Here is a 21,653-nt window from a genome sequence, read left to right as displayed (position 1 = left end):
GCCTATGGGGATCCCTGGGGGATGCAAAGATCTACCCACAGCCTACGGGAATCCCTGGGGGATGCAAAGATCCACCCAGAGCCCAGGGGGATCCACGGGGGATGCAGAGATCCACCTGCAGCCCATGGGGGTAAGGTGCCCACACCAGAGCAGGTGGATGCCTGGAGGAGGCTGTGATCCAATGGAAGACCCAGTGGAGAAAGAGAACCCTGCTTCCAGGCTGGAGCAGCCTGTCCTTGGAGGGCTGCACCCCGTGGAAGGAGAGACCTGTGTCACAGCAGTTTTGGGAGGGCTGTCTGCCCATGGGGGACCTCATGCTGCAGCAGGTGTGGTGTGGCTGCTGCTCATGAAAGTGGACCCACCCCGGAGAAGTTCATGGAGAACTGTCTCCCGTGGGAGCGACCCCACAGTCTCACAGGGGAAGGACTCCTGTCCCTGAGCAGCAGAAGAAAATCTCAGTGATGAGCTGACCAAAGCCCCATGCCCTCTCTCCCTGCACTGTCAGTTGGAAAGAGTGAGGGGCTGGGGGGAAGCAGTGTTTTAAGGGCTTATTTTACTTCTTATTATCCTCCTCTGATTCTGTTAGTAATAAACTCACTTTGCAACCATAAGTTGAGCTTGTTTTGTCCTTTAAGTGTTTTTCCTGGTCCCTATCTCACTCATGAAGTGTTTGTCAATTTTTTTTTTCCCCTCTCCACCGCCCAGCTGTAGCAGGGGAGGGTGAGCAAAAGACTCTCGTGGGTGCCTGGCATTGGGCCAGCATCAAACCACAACAATTCCTCTCAAATCACGTATTTATCACTTGACCACATACCATCTGGCTCCCAAACCACTGGTACACCTGAAGTGCATGCTGAGCACTGCTTACTGAATGACTAACAGTGCTTCAACTTCATTCCCCAGCCACACATCCATGACTTACAGTGCTGTCTGTGTTCACGTCCTGCTCCAACCCGGAGTTTGGGAGTGGGAGGAGCAAAGATTTCTGCTGGGAGTTACACAGAGTTTCACAAAGGGGCTCCTGAGATCCAGCGTTCCTAAAAATACTCGCATCTACATAGAGACTTTTTTCCCTGGAAAAAAAAAAATAGAAAAGAAAAAAAAACCCAAACCCAAATATTGGAAGCTTTGACCTCACAGAGTTGATGGGATGGAATCCCCTTGGGAACCCCAATGGAGCTGCATGAAGGACCAATTTAGAAATATTTCTGAAGCTACTGTGCTACAAAGCAACTTAGGAGCTGCTCATGCCTGAGTGAGCTGCTGCTTCCTCCGGAGCCCTGGGAGCACAGCATGGGAGCAGCACAGCATGGGACCAGAAATGCCACTTGGAGCAAGACAGGACAGTGGCTGAACCTCCTCCTTGGCACTCTGGGCACAGCCCACGAGGAGCCCAGAGCAGCACTGCTGGAAGGAGGGATGTGCCAGGGCCTGGATGGGAATGCAGCCTGAACCCTCACCAGTGCAGGAGCAGGTGAATGTGAAGGTGATGCCATCAGAGACCTCTCCAAGTTAGTCTGGCCATGGGGCTGCACCTGTGGCTCCAACACAGCCCGAACAAATGGCCTGTCTCTGTGTCCCACTGTGCAAGACATCTTCTAGGAAAAGTCAGGTCAAGACTGTTCTCCACTTTATGCTCCTATTACACTTAAAGTTCACAGTTCACCTTAATCCAAATTGATTTTCTCATAGGTTTCATCCAACTGTCACTCCAGCTTCTCCCACCTGCCACAGCCCCACTCCAGCACCCACCTGCAGAGCCCGGGGAGCAGGGGGCTGCAGCAGAAGGACAGATCCATCTCCCCTGCCCTCCTGCTCTGCTGCTCCCAGAGCCCATGACACCCCCAAGAGACCACTCTCAACAACTTCTCTGCACCAGCCCTGCAGCCCACGCCCTCACTGTGCTGAGCCCCAGCCCCAGCCCAGCTTCTCTGCAGCCCTAATGCTGCAGGTACCATTCCCATGGCTGGGGCACAGGGGGAGCACTGGCGGTCAGCTTGATATGGCAAACTCATCAGAGAGCTCTTGGTGCATCAGTAACAAAGCTAAAAGCAACCATTGACATGGCCAGCCCCCATCTAGAGCAGAGACATCTGACAGCAGCTCACCCTTCGGATGTCACAGGTGCCATCCTTGCTGAAGGGCAAGGGGGTGCTGGGCGCCACCCTTCCACATCAGAGGTGGGGAAGTGGAGACTCTGGAGTGCCAGCAACCTTCTCACAGTTTAACCAACACACAGCCCGCTCCCCTCAGCAGAGCCCCCCCCCCCCAAGAAATCCCAGCCACCTGCAGCAGAGCCCCCCTCATTTCAGGGGCCATGGGCTGGGTGCACCAGCAGCACTGGTAGGAGTTTGCTGTAGACAAGTGAATCAGTGGAACAGATGAGCAGCTCCTGAAGCATCTACCCACAATGTACAGCAAGAAGAGATATAATTTCAGGCTTATGGCAGATGCTGGAGGGTTTGTGGTGCTAAAAAAAAAATATAAAAAAATAAAACTCAACACCTACATATAATAGATAGCTTTCTAGGACAAGGAAATCCTGCAGTAGCTGGAAGAAAACCAATCACAGCTCCCAACTACATTTGAGGTAAGGAAACAGAACATGGTCCAAAACAACATCTCCTAAAGGTCAGTTTCACAAAACTAGAAAGAACCAGACACAAAAATAACTGAAAGAAAACATCTAAATATAAGTAAGTGTGACAATGCTTATTGGAGGATGTTTGAAGATGCCTTAGTAGAGCCCTCTTTCCCACCAAGAAAAGCATAGTATATTTTTTAGAAATTATCTGCTTTAAAATAGAAATTAAGACGAGCCAAATTTTAAAAAAAAGTAACAAAAATTTAAATCTACTATAAAATTAGAGCAAATTTTATAGAATTCAATACATTTTATAAAGAAAGCTCAAAGATATTAAAAAAAACCTAGAGGCAATAGTTCTATCAGGAAAAAAGCAACAATCTATCAATACATTAGGCTTGATGCTAAAAAAGTACAGTGAAAGCACCCTGATATAGATGATGCAGAAAGTATAAGCATTACTTTTTATCTTTGCAAATAAGGATGACTTAAATCTCAGCTACAGCAAAATTCTCCGAGAAGTGTGTAGAGAAGATTCCCCAACATCATCTGCTAACCATCCTCACATCTGTAACAAGAAAACCTGGACTCAGAGCCTATGAAGGAGCTCACCCAAATTCCTAACATTGACTTTAAAAAAAAAAAAAAAACAAACCAGAAGCCTGTCCCAGGCCAGCCAGGAAGTTCCAGAGGTCTTGGGATAATAAATAAAAAGCCCTGCTCAAGCAAACAAAAACTTAGCCCAGTGCCAGTATTTCCAGAGGGCAAACGGCTGACCCGGGCAGGGCAGGCTGGTCACCCTGCCCGTGCTCAGGGATGGAAACACAACTCCTGTTAGTCAACACAGTTTTCTGGCTGGAGGGCTTGTCAAATGGATCTGGTATTTCTTCTTAGAGTTTGCATTTGGCTGACAAAGGTAACTGTGTTGACATAATACATACAGACTTCTGTGTGACGCCCGACTTCGGCTGGGGTGACAGTTCAAGAACAAAATCCCCTCACTCTGCAAACAGCCGTGTATAGTGTATATCCAGAGGATTAAAAGCCAGTTGAGCCACATGACCTCATTAGAGTTGTACCTGCACTGCCCGCCCCTAGAGAGGTTTTGGAACCCCAGAGATGACATTCCCAAGAGCAAAAAGGGCCTATGAGGCAGCAGAAATTGCTCTCTGCACACAAAGCTCCAGGCAGCACTGCTGGGAGACATGGGTTTCCAGGGAATGCATCTTTGGGCTCTGTGCCTGAGTTTGCAGTGAGTTCAGAAGAACTAGAGAAGGGTATTGCCAGAGCCTCTGCCTAGGGAGCAAGCTAACTCATTGAAAAATATTGGCTAGTTTTAGAGCTGATTTTACACGTGTAAAGCTGGCCAGAGGCAGAATGGAAAGCTGTAAACTCAGCCATGAAAGCAGCCCTCGACTGGTCCTGATCCTGCACGTGGCCCCATTATACACAGCTCACTACTATTGTTTCTTACTTGGGTCCTAATCTGTGCTCAGCACTCTGAGCACCTCCCAGTAACAACACTGGACACATTAACTTACCTTACACCTTCCCAGATGGAAAGAGAAGCAGTGTGATTTCTCTTGAAAGAGCAAGTTCTTCCCAACTCCCCCAGTGCAATAGAAGGACGGTCAGGTTTGTCAAAGTTTTCAGCTGCCAAAAACTTCACCCCTCCAATAAAAACATGTAGACATCTTTCCTGGGAGAGGAGCAGAGTTATTCCTCACACCCTTCACCCTCAATCATGTCACTGTTCTGCACTGTGGACATACAGACCAAAGCCTGGAGCTTTCTTTGAACCTCTCTGACCACACAAATATCTCCAAGTGTCCAGGTAAGTGGATGTAGGAAAGCCTAACACCAGACACCCTCCAGCATGACTGGCTGAACAGCCAGCTGTGGATGTGAACTGTCTACCACAAAGGACACCTGGGGCTTTCAGTGAATCCCAGGGAATTCCTCTGCCCACAGGCACCACTCACCTCCTTCTCCTTGTTCAGTTCCAGGCAAATGCTGATGTGAGATGCTGCCCAACAGTCACACTCTTGTGGCTATGTGCCATTGTAGCTGTGGGCAGTGCTGAAGTGACAAGTGACAAGTTCTTCAAAAGCATCCAGGGTAACAGACCAAAAACCCCACCTCACAAGAGAGGTCACCCACCACAGCCACTGAAGCAGTGCCAGTTACACTTCCCAGCCTGAATCCAGTTTATCCTGACAATACAGTCTCAGCTTCAGCTGGATGACCTTGCATGAGCTTGCTCCAGAAACTGAAGACTTGGTCCTTCCAGGATTTGGCAAGAGCTGACACAGCCATCACAGCTGCCCTTTTCATTTATTGAACTGGCTTAGGGTATATTTGCACATGAGCAGATAAATTCTTTGTCCAAAGGACTTCAATCTGTCTGCTGGCTTCCAGATGAGCCCCTCTCATTCACGTGGCTGCTCACATGTCAGGAGGAGCATGAACTGAGCTGAGACCCCTGACTTTTTGTCCTGCATCCAAGGAGGCTGACAGACTGCTTACTTCCCAACACAGAGAGATGCAGGATTGTCTGAACACCCTAAGCACATATGATCTTTTTAGCAACACAAGATGACAGCACTTTAGATGCAGGTTAGACACTTTACTGAATCAGACCACCACCATTGGCCTGACCACCTCATCCTCCCGCTGCTGAACCCCTTTGTGATTTAGCACAGGCATTCCCAGTTCAGGCTGCAATTGAAGGAGGAACAGTGCTCAGGTGAACAAAATAGGATGGGTCTTGGGATTTATCACATCTTCGAAGTCTGTCACACTGAATCCCCCACTAGTCACACTCAAGTTCTGTGTGCAACAAAAGTCACGTCCCCTCAGATCGGGAAGGTTAGCACTGTTTGCACTTGTGTTGACTTAATCGTACACACCGACACTTGTACAGAGAGCAGACAACAGGCTACTGACAAGGACTAAGATCTGGAAAATATCTCCGTGATCACTTCAACACAAAGCTGCTCTTTTTCACTTTCACAGGAGCTTTAACTCAACTCACAGTGGAGGCAGTCTTAAAACATTAAATGCATTCAAGTGATCAACGAATTGAAAGGTAATAAAAGCCGTTAATAGCTTCAAATCTGCTTGCTGCCAGATAACATAAACAGCTAGTTATCTTGGGAGAAGGGCAGGGTGCTTTTCTTCCTCAGAACCACTGATTAGAGGCTTGCAGCACCCACATTTTAAAGCAAAGCTGAAGAGAAGAGCTTTTCCAGCTATATTGCAGTTTCTCATAAACCCAATACAGCGTGTCTTTGTAGCTATGGGCAGCGTTTTATGTTCCAGTTAAAAAGCAACTCACTATTCAGGGTCACTGCATCCAGTGCCTGCCCAAGCCAATGGCCATTTTTGTGCTTTCTTTCATTAATAAATCAATCAAATGTTAGAGGCACTGGAGTGAAATTGTCCTCTCAGCCTTATCCATCCGGTACTTTTACTGAACCTTGTTGAGCTACTGCTTATTTACAGGAGACTGAGAGAGACAGTGAGACATCAGCATCTCAAAATACTTGCAACTTGCACATCATAAACACCACAGATATTTCATTAAAGCCATTTTACAAGCTATAAAACTGAAGGTCATTTTATGTCTCTCTATAAAAGGAGAAAGTGATATAGTCCTCAGTAAAACATACTCTATGGTACAATTTAAGCAGCACTACACAGACTACTTGAAACTCCTTACAGAGCAACTCACATCCAGGATAAGTTCTCTGTTAATACTGATATCCAGTATTTCTTTGCTAAAATAACAAGACTTTGAAGGAAAGAAATTTACACCCTCAAATAATACAGCCTTCTTAAAAATACTGAATAGTATCAGTTTAACAATTTTCCTAGATGAATTCATTAGGGAGGTAAATACATAAGGCTACAAAGCAAACTTCCAAGTTAACCGTGGAAAAAACATGTAAATTTCTGACTCTGCTTTCAGCATAGCAGGTTTGTAATAAAAATACTAAAACGCGGAACGGATGGAACAGAAAAACAAGTGTACAACGTTGTAAAGGACTTGTCTTAAAAACCCGAGCACTCTTGCTCAGCGCCTGACGCGGCACTCGGAGTCGTCCTCACCTGCACCTCTGCCCCGCTCCTCCCAGCGCGGGTCGCTGAAGGGACGTGGGTTTTACCTGAGTTGGCTCCTCCGTCTGCAGCTGCCTCTGGGGGACAAAAGTTTCGAAAAGTCGGAGGACAGCAGCAGCAGCGAGACGGGACGGGCAGAGAGCCAGCCGGGAACCCGGCGGCAGCCCGGTCACCGGAGAGAAGCGACGGGCGGGCACTGCTCCGGCTCAGCGGCAGCTCGGAGCCCTCGGCCGGGGCAGATGGGACCCGGGGCTCCCCAGCGGAGGTGCCCTCACCGCTCCGGTGCGGGACTGCTGTTCTGCTCTCGCCGCCCCCCGCGGGCTCCCGCCCCGCCAGCAGCGGGGCCGTGCGGGGCCGGGGTGGCGGAGCTCGGGGCGCGGTGCGGTGACAGAGCGGTGCGGTGAGGTGCGGTGAGGGGCCGCTCCGCTCCGCCCGCCCCTCGCGCCCGCCCCGCGCCCGCCTCGCGCTCACCGGCGTTGCGGAGCTTCTTGTTCCGCAGCACAGACAGGATGACCAGCGCGTTGCCCAGCACGTCCACCACGATGGTGAAGATAAGCACGGCCGCCAGGCCGGTGGCGGCTCCCGCCGCCGGGCCCCCCTCCAGCCGGCAGCCTGGGCAGCTCCCGTTGCTCCCCGGCCGCTCCATGCGCGCCTCTGCCCGCCGCCGCCGGGGCCCCTCCTCCTCCTCCCGCCCCGACGGCAGCTCTCACCCCCGGGCCCGGCCCGGCCCGGCCCGTCCCGGGGCGAGCCCGCCGCCCCCTCCCCGGCGGTGCCGCCGCCCTGCCCGGGGCGGAGCGGGGGGGCCGGGCGGGGGTGCCCGGTGCGCGCCGGGGGCACTGAGGCGCTCTCCGGGCCGATGGCGCCACCGCGCGGCGGCGGCGGGCAGCGCGGGGCGGGAGCGGGCGGGGGTCCCCGCTCGGAGCCGCCCGGCCCACAGCCCCGCCGGGCCCACAGCCCCGCCGGTGCGGCAGCCAAGCCACGCCGGGCCCACAGCCACGCCGGGCCCGCAGCCCGCCCGCCCCACAGACCCCGCAGCCCCGCCGACCCTCCCGGCGGGACCCGCACCCCGCCCGACTCCGCTGCTCGCCCGTCTCCCGCCCTCGGGCAGAGGTGCCGGCAGGGAGAGATTACGAGGCGAAGTTTCGCACCTCGAGTCGCTGAAGCCTTTCCCGGTGCCTTTGCTTCCCACCGCCTCGCGGTTCCGCTCCCAGCCAGCCACCCCTCAGGCAAACCCATCACCACAGGGACTTTTTCAACCCATTACGCCAGAATAAGACCATTCACTTTCGCTTTAATACTTTTTACCGATTGTACCGTGTGCACTGCAGAATCCCCAGCAGTAATGTAAGCTCAGCAACCCCCTCACTCAGCGGCTCCTCAGCCGCAGGAGAACAGCACTCAGCCGGAATAGCCAGCCCCCGTAGCCAGGACACCCAGCTGCCTCAGTCGGGATACCCAGCTCCCTAGCCAGGACACCCAGCTGCCTCAGTCGGGATACCCAGCTCCCGTAGCCAGGACACCCAGCTGCCTCAGTCGGGATACCCAGCTCCCTAGCCAGGACACCCAGCTGCCTCAGTCGGGACACCCAGCTCCTGTAACCAGGACACCCAGCTGCCTCAGTCGGGACACCCAGCTTCCTCAGCCCAGCCCCATAGCTGGGTTTTCCAGGCATCTTCTGTGCTTTATTCCACACCACCATGAGCAAGAAGATACCAAACCACTGTGGTCAGGCTGTGGCTCTAATACCATAACCACAAGAGCTTTCAGCTTTGTTTAGGGAACAAAATCAGAAAAGAGAAAATAGGGATACTGTAGAACCATGGAATGGTTTGAGTTGGAAAGGACCTTAAAGATCATTCAGTTCCAATTCCCCATGCTGTGGGCAGGGACACCTTCAGGAGCACCAGGGTGCTCAGAGCCCCATCCAGCCTGGCCTGGAACATCTCAAATGATGGTGCATTCACAGCTGCTCTGGGCAACCTGTGCCTCATCATCCTCAACAGTTAAAACTTTCTTCCCTATATCTAATCTAAACCCACCCTCTGTCAGTTTAAAGCCATTCCCTCTTGTTCTATCACTCCATGCCCTTGTCTAAAGTCCTTCTCCAGCTCTCTTGTAGCCCACTTAGGGACTGGAAGGTGCTATAAGGTGTCCCTGAAACTTTCTCTTCTCCAGGTTGAACAAGCCCAGCTCCCTCAGCCTGTGTTCATAGCAGAGGTGCTCAGCACCAGCCATGGGCAGGGCAGAGGGCAGGTCCATGCTTAGGCTGTCCAGCACCACCTCCTGCTCCTGCCCAAAGCCACCCCTCTGTGTGCAGGTCAAAGTGTCCAAGCAAACATTAAGATTGTGTCACAACCCATCATGGGGGTTTTGCTGCTGCCTGGTCGAGTGAGTCAATAACAAAGCAAAAAAGCAAAGCCTTTGGTGGCTCATTCCCTGCCAGCAGAGTACAAGCAGCAAACAGGGTCTGCCCTGGCCTGGTGGCCCAGGGTCAGAGCCAGCCCCACATCTGCATTCAGAACCTTGCTGAGCCAACCTGCTTGAAATGTCTTCTTACCTTTTCCCCATGACTGAAGAGCGCTCAATTTAAAAAAAAAAAAAAAAAAAAGAAAAAAAAAAAGAAGAAAAAAAAGAGGGTTTTAAACAAAATTGTCAAAATGTTAAAGACAGCATTTTGGCTTGCTATGTACCTTCTTTTGGCTTCCTTCTGACATTCTGCACTGAATTCTGTATAGTTTTGAAAATATTTTCTCTGTGTAAACCAAATAATTTTGTTCATGGACTTTCAGCTGCTCTGTTCAACACATACCTGCAGACAGGAGTAAGGTCAACTTTCATGGACAAATCCTTTCAGCACCTTTCACCTTCACTCTGCTCTTCTCTGTCAGTTTTGCACCATTTATAAGATGCTCTCAGGAGTGTTTCAGCTGTGGAGAACGAGGATGTGACTTCAAAAGACCTGAACTTTACATAAAAAAGTCTTGGCAAGACCACCAAAGCTACCCAAAAAAGATTTTGGCCTCACACTTAAAAAAACGTTGCTCACAGAGCAGTGCAAGGTAAAGGGGGTGTAACATTTCATTAAACAAATGCAACTGGAAAAACATAAAAAGGACTTTTTATCTGGCCACTCTTTTTGGTGTGTAATTTATACCTTCAAAAAGCAATTCTTTTTCACAGCCTGGAGTGACTGCCCTGGACAGGAAGGTCTGCAGAGCTCTACCAGGCATGTGTGCATCTGCATAGCTGCAGCAACTAATCTTCCATAAGAAACTTAGAAGAAATTATGATAGATGTAGTGAGCAACTGTTTTCATCACTAGAGTGATTTAGATGAATGATCTTCAGGCTGTTTCCTCCCACCTTCCTGCTAAATGGACTCTTCACTGCTTCAATTAAGACAAGGCAAGCACTCTAGGAAGCAGTGGCAAGGGAAAAAAAATTAAGGTAGAGGTATCAATGAGACCTTTTTAATTACACTTTACCAGAACTGCTGACATAAATCACACTGAAATAAGAGTATCCCCAGTGTGTTAGAAGAATTTAGGCTCATTTGATTGTGCAAAGATCATGAACATGACCTCAGAAGAAGGCACCTGAATTAGGGTCAGAAAACAGAACCCTTCAGTACCTAAACTACACCTGGGAGAGTAGGTGCATGTATACAAACAGGAAGACCAAGTAGAATGTAATCAGTGCAAAATATTCAAGCCCCATAAATGCACACTCCATGTGCAAAATTGTCACATCTTTGCTAACAGGGAGATCAGGAGGGGCAGTGCCTGGCACCCTCCTGCCATGCCCCTCACAGCAGCCCTGTGCAGAGCATGTCTCATCCCTTCCTGAGCATCTCTAGTGGCACAAAACACCCCCGTTTCACAACCCTACCTACCAGGGCACACAGCTTAGTAAGAGTTAATCCAGGTATACTGTAATAAATGGAAGCTTACATAATTGAAAAATAGCTGAGGCATTTATCTTCCTTCTCGCTACCTTGAGTCCTCTTTAAAAAGATTATTTTGTCTTCAGAGACAGCTTTAATGCTACTTAATGAATCGCTTATAAATGAAGAATTTTTTTCCCCTCCTATACAGGGACAGGCTGACTACTACCCTGATTGTCACAGAGACAATTAACTTTTGTCAAATATACAAAGATAATAGCTGTTCTCTACAAATACTACTATACTGAATTTGGCATATTTAAGGCAAATTTTTCTTTCTGTTTTGACTAAGCATTCTTAGTGACAGTGACATCCCCATTCCCTTTAGCCAAACCTGGGGAACTCCTTAGCAAAATAATTAGTGCCCCCCTGGGCACCCACTGGAACAGGTAGGTTAGCACTGAATCAGGAACACCAGGTTGGAAATGTCAGAATTCCAACATGAACATGAGCTCATTCAAAGGTATCTTGTTGTCCCACTTCAAAGGAGAGAGGAGACATAAAAAAAGGAGAGGGATACAAAATAAGAGCCTCAATTTCCATGCTGCCTGTCTGAGTTGCAAGCAGGGTGCCGGCAAGCATCTTCGATCTGTAACTCCCTCCTTGCAAAAGCAGGCACCAGGACCCCAGGGACCACCAGGACCCCAGGGCAGGTTAGTGGTTTCATCACTAAAAATAACTCCCAGTGAGCTGCAAGGGCCGTTTTATAGTCACCCCTGACACTGAGGTCCCAGCAGTAACACTCAGTTGTCTCCCTTGCCCATGTCCCACCAAACACCTGCTCTGTTCCCCAGATCCACACACGCAGGGCAAAGATGCTGAATGAACATGAGCCCCTCTTCTTCCACCAGACCAGCCTAGCCAAGTACTTGTATTTATTTCTAACAAAAACAGCAGGCAATGAAAGTTGTAGTTTCTCAACACATGGGAATTTTGACTCAAGCCTTTGGGAGACACAATAAGCAGAAGCAGAAATGAGGCTGAAAAATCCTTTGCCACGTGGACTACTTCCACACTTGTTAGTTAGCCCCTGCACTCTTTAGGCTGCTCCTGGTGATGGGCGGAGCAGGTTTCCTCCACCCCTGAACAGACTCAGTAAGAGTGTAGAGGTCTCTGCTGCCTCCCATATTGATACCAGCAGCCTACAGGTGTTGAATACCACAAGGATGCAGTGCTCAGCCAGTGGAGAGCTTCAGCACATGCCTTTCCAGTACAGTCTGGTTTATTTGCTTAAGATTCTGATCTAGAGCCCAGACAGTGGAGGTTCATTCCTTGGTGCAGTCTAAGACTCACAAACATGGCTAAAATCAGTCATTTAGTCCTGCCATGTGTCATGACAATGAGCATAAAAAAAAGGCCAAACACCTTCCCCCCCCCACCCCTTCTCTCAATTCTGCCCTTAAATCCAGCACGTGGCCAGGAGGCAGAGTTATTTCCAAACTATTACCTACAGGGGAATCACTATCGCCCACCTGCAGTTCTTTAGCCAAACATATACAGCAGTGGTTCCTCCCTCCCAAACTTTTCTCTGGTCCAGAGAGAAACACAGAGAGGCAGCACAGCTGTACTGGCATAGAGAATCCCAGTCCTGGGAAAAGCAGCACTGGCTGCTTCAGCAACAAACAGATGACTGCAGCAGCTTGCCCTGAGCTGCCATCGCAGAGGAGATCAACAAACAAGTGGCTCTGTTTGTGCTCTCGAGGAGCTCCAGACAAACGGCTAACCTCGTGTTCAGCCACTTCCCCCTTTGTCCCCGCGCAGCAGCAGCGAGCAGCGCACAGCCCGCTGGCCAGGACAGCCCTGGCTGTTACACACCACCAGAGCCCCGACACAGGCCTGTTCATTCAGCCCAGCTTAACGCTGCAATCTCAATAAAAAGGGAAAGAAGGGAAACTCTGTCTTCCTTCTGCACCCTGAGTAATAAATGACACCATCAATGTTGCCTTGCGATGCAACATCAAGCCACTTCCTTTGCTCCAAGATAAGATTTAAGAAGAATGACTTTGAGGCTGACTTGCCTTTTCAAATATCCCATTCCCCCCCCCCCCCCCATTTCAAACTCAAGGATGCAACATGAATGAAATCAGAATTAGCCTCATTACAAACAAGCAAGGGGGGGCTGACCTAGATTCACTCTGCCTCTTGGAAGGAAGTGACGGCAAAAGTTTAAAACTTGTCATACGGGGCTGCAGCACATGTAGGTCAAAGTTTGTTGCAATCAAATCATGCTTTCAGAAAGGCTTTTGCTGGTGGGATGATTTGTATGGCAGTGGCTGAATTATGCATGGGATTTGTACAGTCTCTGCTGGCAAATAAATATGTGTGAAGAAACTCAGGCTTCTTCCTGCAGCATCATCAGTGCCTCAAACCCAGCTCTGCATCCCTGGGGACACACGTGCTGGGTTTTGTGGTAGCTCTCACCACCAGCTACATCAGGCAGCATCCCGTGGCTGGAACCAGTCTTGCTGCAGGTTTCAAGATGCTAGGACAGAATGTGGGATTTTTTCGGTGACTTTACTTAATCCTGCCCCAAAAAATGCCAAATTAGAGGGCCTGCTCCCGGAAAAGACAGCCTGGTTGCTGTTTAGGCTGCTCAGAGAGGAGGTTCAGATGACAATTGAGAGGTAGCATGGGACTCTCCCAGGCGACAGTCATGGCTGAAGGAAAGATATGGAAATAGTCCAGCTGGTGGGGTTTGTTGGGGGGAAAAACTCTCAGGGAAGGATCTAAAGAATTAATTGTTTTAGTATCCAAATAAGAAACTCCTGCAAATCAATATAATGCAAAGTGAGGAAAGCTTGTTCATGACAGACCAGTCCCCCCACCCCATTTGTGTTCAAGATCTTCCTTTGACTCCAGCAGAAGGACCATTCATTCTCCTCACACCATCCCCAAAATGGGTGTGCTCAAGTGAGGCTGGGGCAGAATTTTCCCTTCCATAGAAACTTCTTGGGATGGTAGGAGAAAAAGAGGAAGAAAAAAAGGAGCACTTAATACTTTTTCTCATTGAGATTCCTCACCCAGTCCCTTTTCCTACCATTAGAAACCAAACCCATTCCTGTTCCTTACAGGTCTCCTTTCACCGTTCCCTTTCCACCCCATCCCTTTTGCCCCAGCATGTTGTGCACACAAAAATCTTGCTGTTCTCAGTTTCCCGCATCAACACCTACAGGGATGCTGGCTGAGTTGCTCTCAGTTTTCCTAGTGCAGGTCTCATAGCCTCTCTCACCTCACTTTCTCTCCCCTTACTTCCCCCTCCTCCAGCCTGGGGTTTATCCTAGTTAGAGATCAGCTAAAAGAATCGGGCCAACCTTTTGGAAACATCAGGGTTTTACCCAGTTCACCACCACCTGTATGTAGAAGGGACCTAAGTTTATCCTCTGACTGTTCAGGGGCAACAGTGCAAGATGGAAACTGCTGAGATGCTCTGGGGACTCTCCCCTTCACATTTCCTGCCTCCCCAGCCCCCATCTGTATTTGGATGCACACCCACCTGCAAACATTCTGCCCATACCACGTAGAAGCTGCTTCTCCAGCTGGGGATGGCACAAGCCATTGCCACTGGCAGTCACTTTCCAATGCTAAGGCTGAAATTCCCATGGTTGTCCTCTTCAAGAACTGCCTTAAGAAAGAAGACAAGGAGCTTTCGCTTTCCTGGAGCAGCCCCTCCTGCAGCCTGGATTGTGACTTGAGCAAACTTCAGGAGCACTTGGCACTAAGCATCTTGCTACAAGGCAGCAGTGTAGGAAGGACAGTGCCACACTTTTGAGCTCTTAATTATGTCCCAAGCAGCACCTGTGTGCCTGCAGTAATGAGGGCTCAGCTACATCCACGGCTGTTAGTGAGATCCTGTTTTACTTCACCCTCATTATGGGAAATAGCCTGCTCAGGTCCAGCAGCCGTGGAGATGTTTCCTCTCATGAAGCAGATTGCCTTCCCCTGTCAATTACGAGCAGAGAGCTCGACAGCCCTGTGCAAATTGCTGGGTGAGAGCATAAATAGGAGCACATGAGAACTACAGCCTTGGTGGCAGGCTTGCTTAAAAACACCTGGTGGGAACAGGAGGGTCAAGAGTAATAAAAAGCAGAGAGATGATGGTGGCTGGCACAGCAGTGCTGTGGAGCCAAGGGGGTGTGGGTACCTACCTGCCCCTGCAGAAGTGCAGCCATCCACAGTGGCAGTGTGCTGGGAGTTAACAGAGGGGCTGCAGCCAGTTGAATCCACGACCAAAGCTTTTTCTGCAGTGAAGAGATTCCCTTTCCTCAGGCTATCACTTTGGTACATATCAGCAATGTGCAGCCCATAGATGGGAAATTATTCTCTTCTCTTGCTGTACTCCCACTAAAAGCTCTGATTTCACTGGACCATCCAGCGCACCTGCAAAGCTCTGCAGCATTTCCAAGAGGCAAGCAACCAGGTCTCTGGGCTGAGGCTGCACACAAACCTTTACCCAGTGCACAGCACTGGTGCTCACACTGCTCACAGCAGCTGCTCTTACCTGAGGAAGCCCAGGGTTAACTTCCATCACAAACAGACTCCTCTCCTGGTGTGTGCCCATTCCAGAGAACAGGATGAGAAAGTGTCTGTGGATTTTAACCAATGGTCTTGAAGATGGTTTATTGAGCCCTACAGACATTGCTGATTCCTCCTGAGCCTGTTTCCCTGCTGGACCCCTGGAGCCTGCCTTTACTCCTTCCTTTGGCCAAGGAGGTGGCAATGTCTCTTCTGCCTACAGGTCAGCCCAGGGTCAGGGACAATTAAGCAGAGGAACAACTTTCCTGCAGCAAACAGCTGAGTGCCCATCTTACAAAAATCACTTTTCTCTGCCCTATAATACATCATTGCTCATGAACTTACACTGGTCTTCAACCCACTCCCCATTGCCTGGTCTGATCTTCAGCCTGCCACTGTAAGGGGCACACCAACACCCACTGCACGTGTGAAGTACCCCTTGTGTTTGCTCTGTCCCACCCATCTCTGCAATAGCTCCATCCAGAAACCTCCTCTGGGCATCAGCTCTGCACACTTACACTTGTCAGTGTTTTTGCAGGCTCTGCAGGAGGGCATTGATTCCTGCTCGTAGAGCAGTTCTGTCTGGAGGAAAGCTATTGTGTTTGCCTGGGTAGGCTTTGAAAGGGGGCCTCTCTGTGCCCTGCAGATCCATTCTTCACCTTTCCACTCCTGCCATCCCCACAGACCCACTGGGGTTGCTCACCCTCCTCGCCCCAGAAAGCCCCTTTGCTTTCCTTCTAGACCCTGCAGGCAGAGCTGCCTGTGATTTATTTCCTTGTATTTAATTCTGCTAAGTCATAGGCACCAGAAATCTGCAGCTGGCAACTCCAGGCTGCTTTCCAGCTTCTCCATCCAGACCTGCCAGCAGACGTTTTCAGTTTTGGTTCTCAGATCTCCATTACAGTCTGGTCTCAAAACGGTGGATCCACCAACCCTCCAACTGTGCCCGTTCAACTCCACAGCCTTAAAGCTGCTACAAGTGAGCTGCAAGTTCCTCCTGCTCCTCCACAGAAGAGGGTATCCCTCCAGTGTCTTTCTTTGGCAGAAAATGGTATCCTTCAGCTCTCCTTAGCACAGTTTGGTTCCTGGTTTTCCCCTCCTCCCCATTTGTAGGCTCATAAGCAAAGACAGCTCTCTTCAGATCTGGTGACGTTCAAGCTTTTCTTTATCAGTAACTCCACTTACCTCTGCAACAAGGTGAAAACAGTGCTTGAATTTCTGCTGCTTTCCTAGAGAATTTCAGTGACACTGAGCTGTAGAACCATCCATCCTCCTGCTGCCTTTCCCTCAGCTCCTTGCTCCTGCTTGTGCTCTGCCCTTCCCACAGGCATTTCTTAATAAAACCAGGGCCCAGGTTTTACTCAGGCATGGGGAAGAAATGAGATTTTCAGTTCATACCTCATAGGAAATTCATTGAAAGTTGAACGAATAACTTCAGAGAAGAGAAATGGGAAGAAAAAGGAAGGATTTGCATGCCTCACGTTCACCCCCCTTTCCTAAAATCTGATTGAAGAAAGCAAATTTGGAGATGCTAAGTCATTAAGTCAGTTATAAGGTTTAACAGGGGTGTATACAGTTGAAATGAAACCCCCAGTAGATGGATTAGCTCCCCCAGTCAGAGTTTGTCCCTGCTCCCAGGCAGGGACTAAGCACTCTCCCCAGGCAGTGGGCACTCCAGCCTGGCATGCAGTGTGCACAAAAGAGCCTGAAGAAAAAGGCAAGGCTGCTGAAGTTAGGAAAAAAGAAAGCTGGATGCAAATTAGATGTGTAATACAGAGAGCTTGAAATTAAATATAAATTCAACTACAGAAAAGGTTGCCAGAGATATTTAGGATTTGTATGTGTACATTACATATATATATACACATACACACACTCATATATATTTATAAAGACCAACAAATCCTATCTGTGTTCAGTGTGGGCAAGATGTTGCTATAGTAATCTTAATTTTACATTCCTTACATTAAAAAGAAGATTGCAAGTTGTTTGGCACTCAGACTGTCTTTTTGTTATAACATGTGCTGCATTTAACCCAGTGGGACTCTGTTCTCTACCTCTTGGAACTATGGAAATAGAAATAACTATTAACAATAATGTCATCATTACATGGCAGCCTTGGATTCAGTTTCCTTTTTTAAAAAAAAGGGAAAGGAAAAAAAAAAAAAAGGCAGACAGATAAAGAAACAGCCTGTGCATGTTAGCATTAAATTTAGGCTTGGACATGAAGATGTCCTTGAGGACAGGCAGAAACCCAGGGAGACACTGGGAGCTGCAGGGGGAGCAGGGGAGTCCTGGGTGGGAGAGGGGCAGAAGGAGAGAACCTGCTTCAGATTTCATGTGGCACCAGCTGTAAATCAGAAGTGACTCCCCCAAAGCCAGGAAAGGCACCAAAGGGATACCAAAAAGGACAAAAACCAAGTGAGGTACCTGTGCTGCAAACACACTGCCTCTGATGAGATGGGGAGCTTCTCCAAAAGCTGGTGTGGGACAAGGGGCTCTCTGCCCACACTGGGGGTCTCTCCCAAGCCAGCCTCCCTCTCTGGCAGGAGCAGGTTGGAGGGTGGCAAAGGGCACCTGGCAGGCATGGGGCTGCCCCCAGCAGCTCACTCCTACCTTGGTCCCTTCTGAGAGGGGCTGGGGGCTGCATGGGGGGCTGCAGCCTCCAAAATCTGGGGACCCAAGCCCTCACAGGGAAGAGTACAGACAGCACTTTGTCTCCCTGGATTTGCTGGAGCTCCAGACCTGGGGAGGTGTGAGGTGGGGATCCGTGCAGCCCATGTGCAGACCCTGTGCTCTGCAGAGACAAGCGCTGACTTCGAACATCCCCACCTGACACCAGCTCCAGGGAGTGTTTGTTTTCTCCAGATTGATGGTGTTTACAAATCCAGGCATCTTCTCAGTCATCTGTGATCTCTGGCTGTGAGTGGGTCTCTTTGGGACATTGGATGACAAGTGTTGCTACAGTGCCAAGGAGATGGGACTCCCAACTGCCTGTGGCAGGCAGATCGCTGTGAAATCATGATTTATCTGGAGTTAGATTAAGTTATGTCTCTCTCTCCTGCCTGCCCTGGCAGTGGCTGCATGCAGATATGCTGTATTTCTTCTTCTAAACAGGAGAACGTGGGGCCATTTACCAGCAGCTAGAGGTCAGAAGGTGCCCAAATGTAAACTCCAGGACAAAGCTTGTCTGAGCGCGTTTGAGGGACGGAGCTGACAGGTGACAAACGGCCAGAGCTGAGTTTGCTCTATTTTGGCTTATGCCACTGCTTGGGGAAACACAAGAAGGGAAAACAGGTGAATTATTGTCACCTTCAGACTTAAACAAATAGAAGCTTCAAACAAAATTGCATTGCTTAGATGTTCAGAGGGGGAAATATTTACCTCGCGTGCAGAAATAAATGTTAAAGTTTATGAATCACATAAAGCCTTTTTATGCTGAAAATCCCTTCTGGATGAGAATGGGGATATTTATCATTGTGATCTTGATCCATCCAATTTATTTGTGGATCAAAAGGATCAGTGAGGGCCTAATTCTGCAGAAGATCTGGCAATGGGAAAAATTCTTTCAGTGGGGACTGGATGCCCACCTGTTTCTCCCGATCCTGACTCACACAGGTCCCTTCACCCCTGGCAGGAAAAGCTCCAGCTCCCTCTTTGCACTGAGGGTGTTTGGCTGTAATAACAGGTCTGCTCTGTCATGTGGTTGCTCCCCAGGGCCAGGGGATGGAGTGGGGCTCCTCCAAAACCCCCTGTTCACAGGCAAAATCAGGCTTTGGAGGAAGACAAGGAGCAGAGTGAGGTGGAACACAGGAACCAGCAGGCTAGGCAGGAGGAGGGTGCCCACCTTGCCAGGATGCCAAACACTGGCATTCACTCCTCTTCCTTCAGCATGTGAGAGGGAGGTGCACCAATGCATGGAAAAAAGGATGAGACAAAGAGGGGCAACCCCAGTCCCTATTCCTGAGCTGCTGGCACCACATTCCAGGGAGACAGACAGCAGCAGATCCTGGAAGAGGGAAAGACAGGAAAAACTCATTCATATGCAAAGGGCTTAGATCTTGGGGAGAGTGGCAGTGAGCTCATGCAGCACAGAATGAGCCTGCCCAGAGTTCTCTGCCTTTTGGAAAAAGACATTGCTGCTGCAGGAGCCTCAGGCCTTGTGGAAAAGCCACCATTTCCTTCATTGGTGATGATTTATTTGGGAAGAAGCCTCATTTTTCACTGATCGTATTAGAAGCACAGAATGGATTACAGCATGGAGTAACCCTGATAGCTGAGAAATTCAGTGTATGCAAATGTGAGCCTTAAATGGCTCTTTCTGTGAAAGATTGCCTGTAGCTGGGATGCCTTGGAGATGTGGCACCAATGAATAGGCTGGTATTTCAAAGCAGTGGCTCTTCCACAAGGTACAACACAAGGTCTGCTGACATTTACAAATGCAGCTGCTCCCTGTGAGCACAACTTGCATCTCTGTTTGCAAACCTGCTTCTTTTCCTGCAGAACCCTGTGCCCAGTACACACGCACACATGCACCAAAAGACTGCTAAAAACAAACACTAAGTCATCTGCAGCATCCATGAGCTCCCAAGGCCTCCCAAGCTGCTCCCTGGTACCTAAACTGCAGCCCAAGAGTGGCCAAGAGGCAGCACCAAGGACCTAGGGCTGTTTCATCCTCTCCCACCTCCTCCAGCCCCTCAGAGCTCAGGCATTAGAGGGGAACACATTCAGGTGGGAAGAGGGATGAGGTGAAACTTGTGTTTTGCCTGGACTGATGCTGCCCTTTGCCTGAGTCACCTGGTGCATCTTCCCTTGGGTACCCCTCGTGGGCCCAGGCTGCACCCACCACCTCCAAGCAGCACAGGGATGGACAAGGATGCACAGGGATGCTGTGCAGTGTGTGGCAGCTGCCTGAAGATGGCAAGCCAGCACTGCAGTTTATAATACATGCAAATAACCCTGCTGGAGGGAGAAAGGGGCTCCCTACAAATAAGAGGGCTATATTTTCTTGGCAGCCCATGGAATGCCGGAGCAGAATTTAAATTGCCGTGTTTATCAAACAAGTCTGAGCCTTTTTTCCTTTCCTCTCCTTTGTTAAATGCTGCCCACCTTGCAGAATTTTGAGCAGTACTCCTGGTACTGCATCAGTCCTCAAGCCCAAATGCAAAGTCTGAGGAAGAAATTGCAATGCATCCTTTGGCACCAGGGAGCCATAGAGCTGGTGTGTGCATGCAATAATTTATCCTAAGCCTTCTAGTGGCATTTTATGTCTTTTTGCTGTAGTGCTATTACAGCTTTGATTACTCCATTTTTATGTTTGTCAGCACAGCATATGGGCAAGATAATTTGTATTCAAAGTATTAAACTGGTAATGTAAATTATTAAAGACCCAATTCATAAACGCATTACACACCATATGCAGATTTCTTCCCCTTAACTCCCCCCTTCTCCTTCTCCTCCCCATTTTGCAGACCTGGCTTCACACAGCTGGAGCAGGAGTGGGACCACTGCCAGCTCCCACCCCATGGGCACCAGGCCTGTCAGGTGAAGACCCAGCCTCTTCTCTTTCCTGCTGCCCCCTGCACAACTCGTTCATCCCCAGGTGCCTGTTGCCCATCAGCTCATCTCATTCTGGCACCTCCAAAGACAAGAGAAGAGGCTCTTTCCCATTTTTACTCCAACCCCTATTTGCAGCAGAGTACCCTCTGATGCCCATCTCCCAGTGCAGGCATTGCAAGGAGGCACTGGAGTGAGCACAGGAGGAGCAGACAGTCACTGTGGCAGTCCCATCTCATGCCCATCTCCATCCAGTTCCACACATGCAGGACAGGGGCAGCTTGGCTCTGCTTTTGTGGCAGGGGCTGCTGCACCTGTGGTAAGCACGCAGCCTCGTGGGCAACAGGTCACCTCTGCCTGTGCTCAGCCCCAACAGGATTCCAGCAGCCACTCTGCAGGGCTGGGGGCAGTGAAACCCACCAATCCTGCATGGAAATTGGGCTGTTCAGCTGTAACCCCTTCCATAACAGGCATCTCCTTTCAATAGCTGTTTACCAGACCATACACAGTGCCATTGTGTTGAGCAGATGCCGTCTTCTGTTTTTCTCATTACCAAGATTTACTGTCTTATAAGCTTATTATTGACCCAGGCTTTAGGCTTCCTTCAGGGCTGAGGCCAAGGGAAATGCAAACTCCCAGCACTGCTGTTTGCAGGAGCATCCCCCACTGAACCCAGGGAACTGACACAGAGCTCAGGGCTGCCTCCTCCAAACCTGGGTTCCTCCACCTCACAGCGAAGGCTTTGACAGCCCAGAAGAGTGTCAGGGAGCTGCAGGGTGCCCTGTCCCTGCCCTGGGGATCCCAAAGCCCCTGGGCAGCCCTTCAGGCTCTCCCCCTGCTATAGAGCAGTTTCAATGTTTTGTGCTGACAGCACTTCTCAAAAGTTACATTACAGTGGAGGAGGAATTGGGACTGGGATGCTTAACTGCATTTAGCATGT

General features: G+C 49.7%; 1 protein-coding gene across 3 annotated transcripts in view; it reads right to left on the bottom strand.

Annotated features, from left to right (window-relative positions):
* Positions 1 to 7,459, bottom strand: part of GPR50 (G protein-coupled receptor 50) — a 44,735-nt gene extending 37,276 nt beyond the window's left edge. The window contains exons 1-2 of one of the 3 annotated variants that reach the window (XM_059859745.1): positions 7,175 to 7,459; positions 6,751 to 6,780 (exon numbers count right to left, since the gene is read on the bottom strand). In XM_059859745.1, coding sequence (XP_059715728.1) covers positions 6,751 to 6,780; positions 7,175 to 7,349 — 205 coding nt within the window. In that variant the 5' untranslated portion in view covers positions 7,350 to 7,459. Of the gene's footprint in view, positions 1 to 4,566; positions 6,661 to 6,750; positions 6,781 to 7,174 lie in introns of those variants that run through there. The other 2 variants (XM_059859746.1, XM_059859748.1) reach the window with 2 other exon arrangements.
* Between the last annotated feature and the right edge of the window lie 14,194 nt (positions 7,460 to 21,653).

The sequence above is a fragment of the Haemorhous mexicanus genome, chromosome 14 (genome assembly GCF_027477595.1).
Source record: "Haemorhous mexicanus isolate bHaeMex1 chromosome 14, bHaeMex1.pri, whole genome shotgun sequence".
In the NCBI taxonomy this organism is placed as follows: Eukaryota; Metazoa; Chordata; class Aves; order Passeriformes; family Fringillidae; genus Haemorhous; species Haemorhous mexicanus.
The sequence above is the reverse complement of the archived record's forward strand: the minus strand, read 5'-3'. Positions and strand labels throughout refer to the sequence as shown.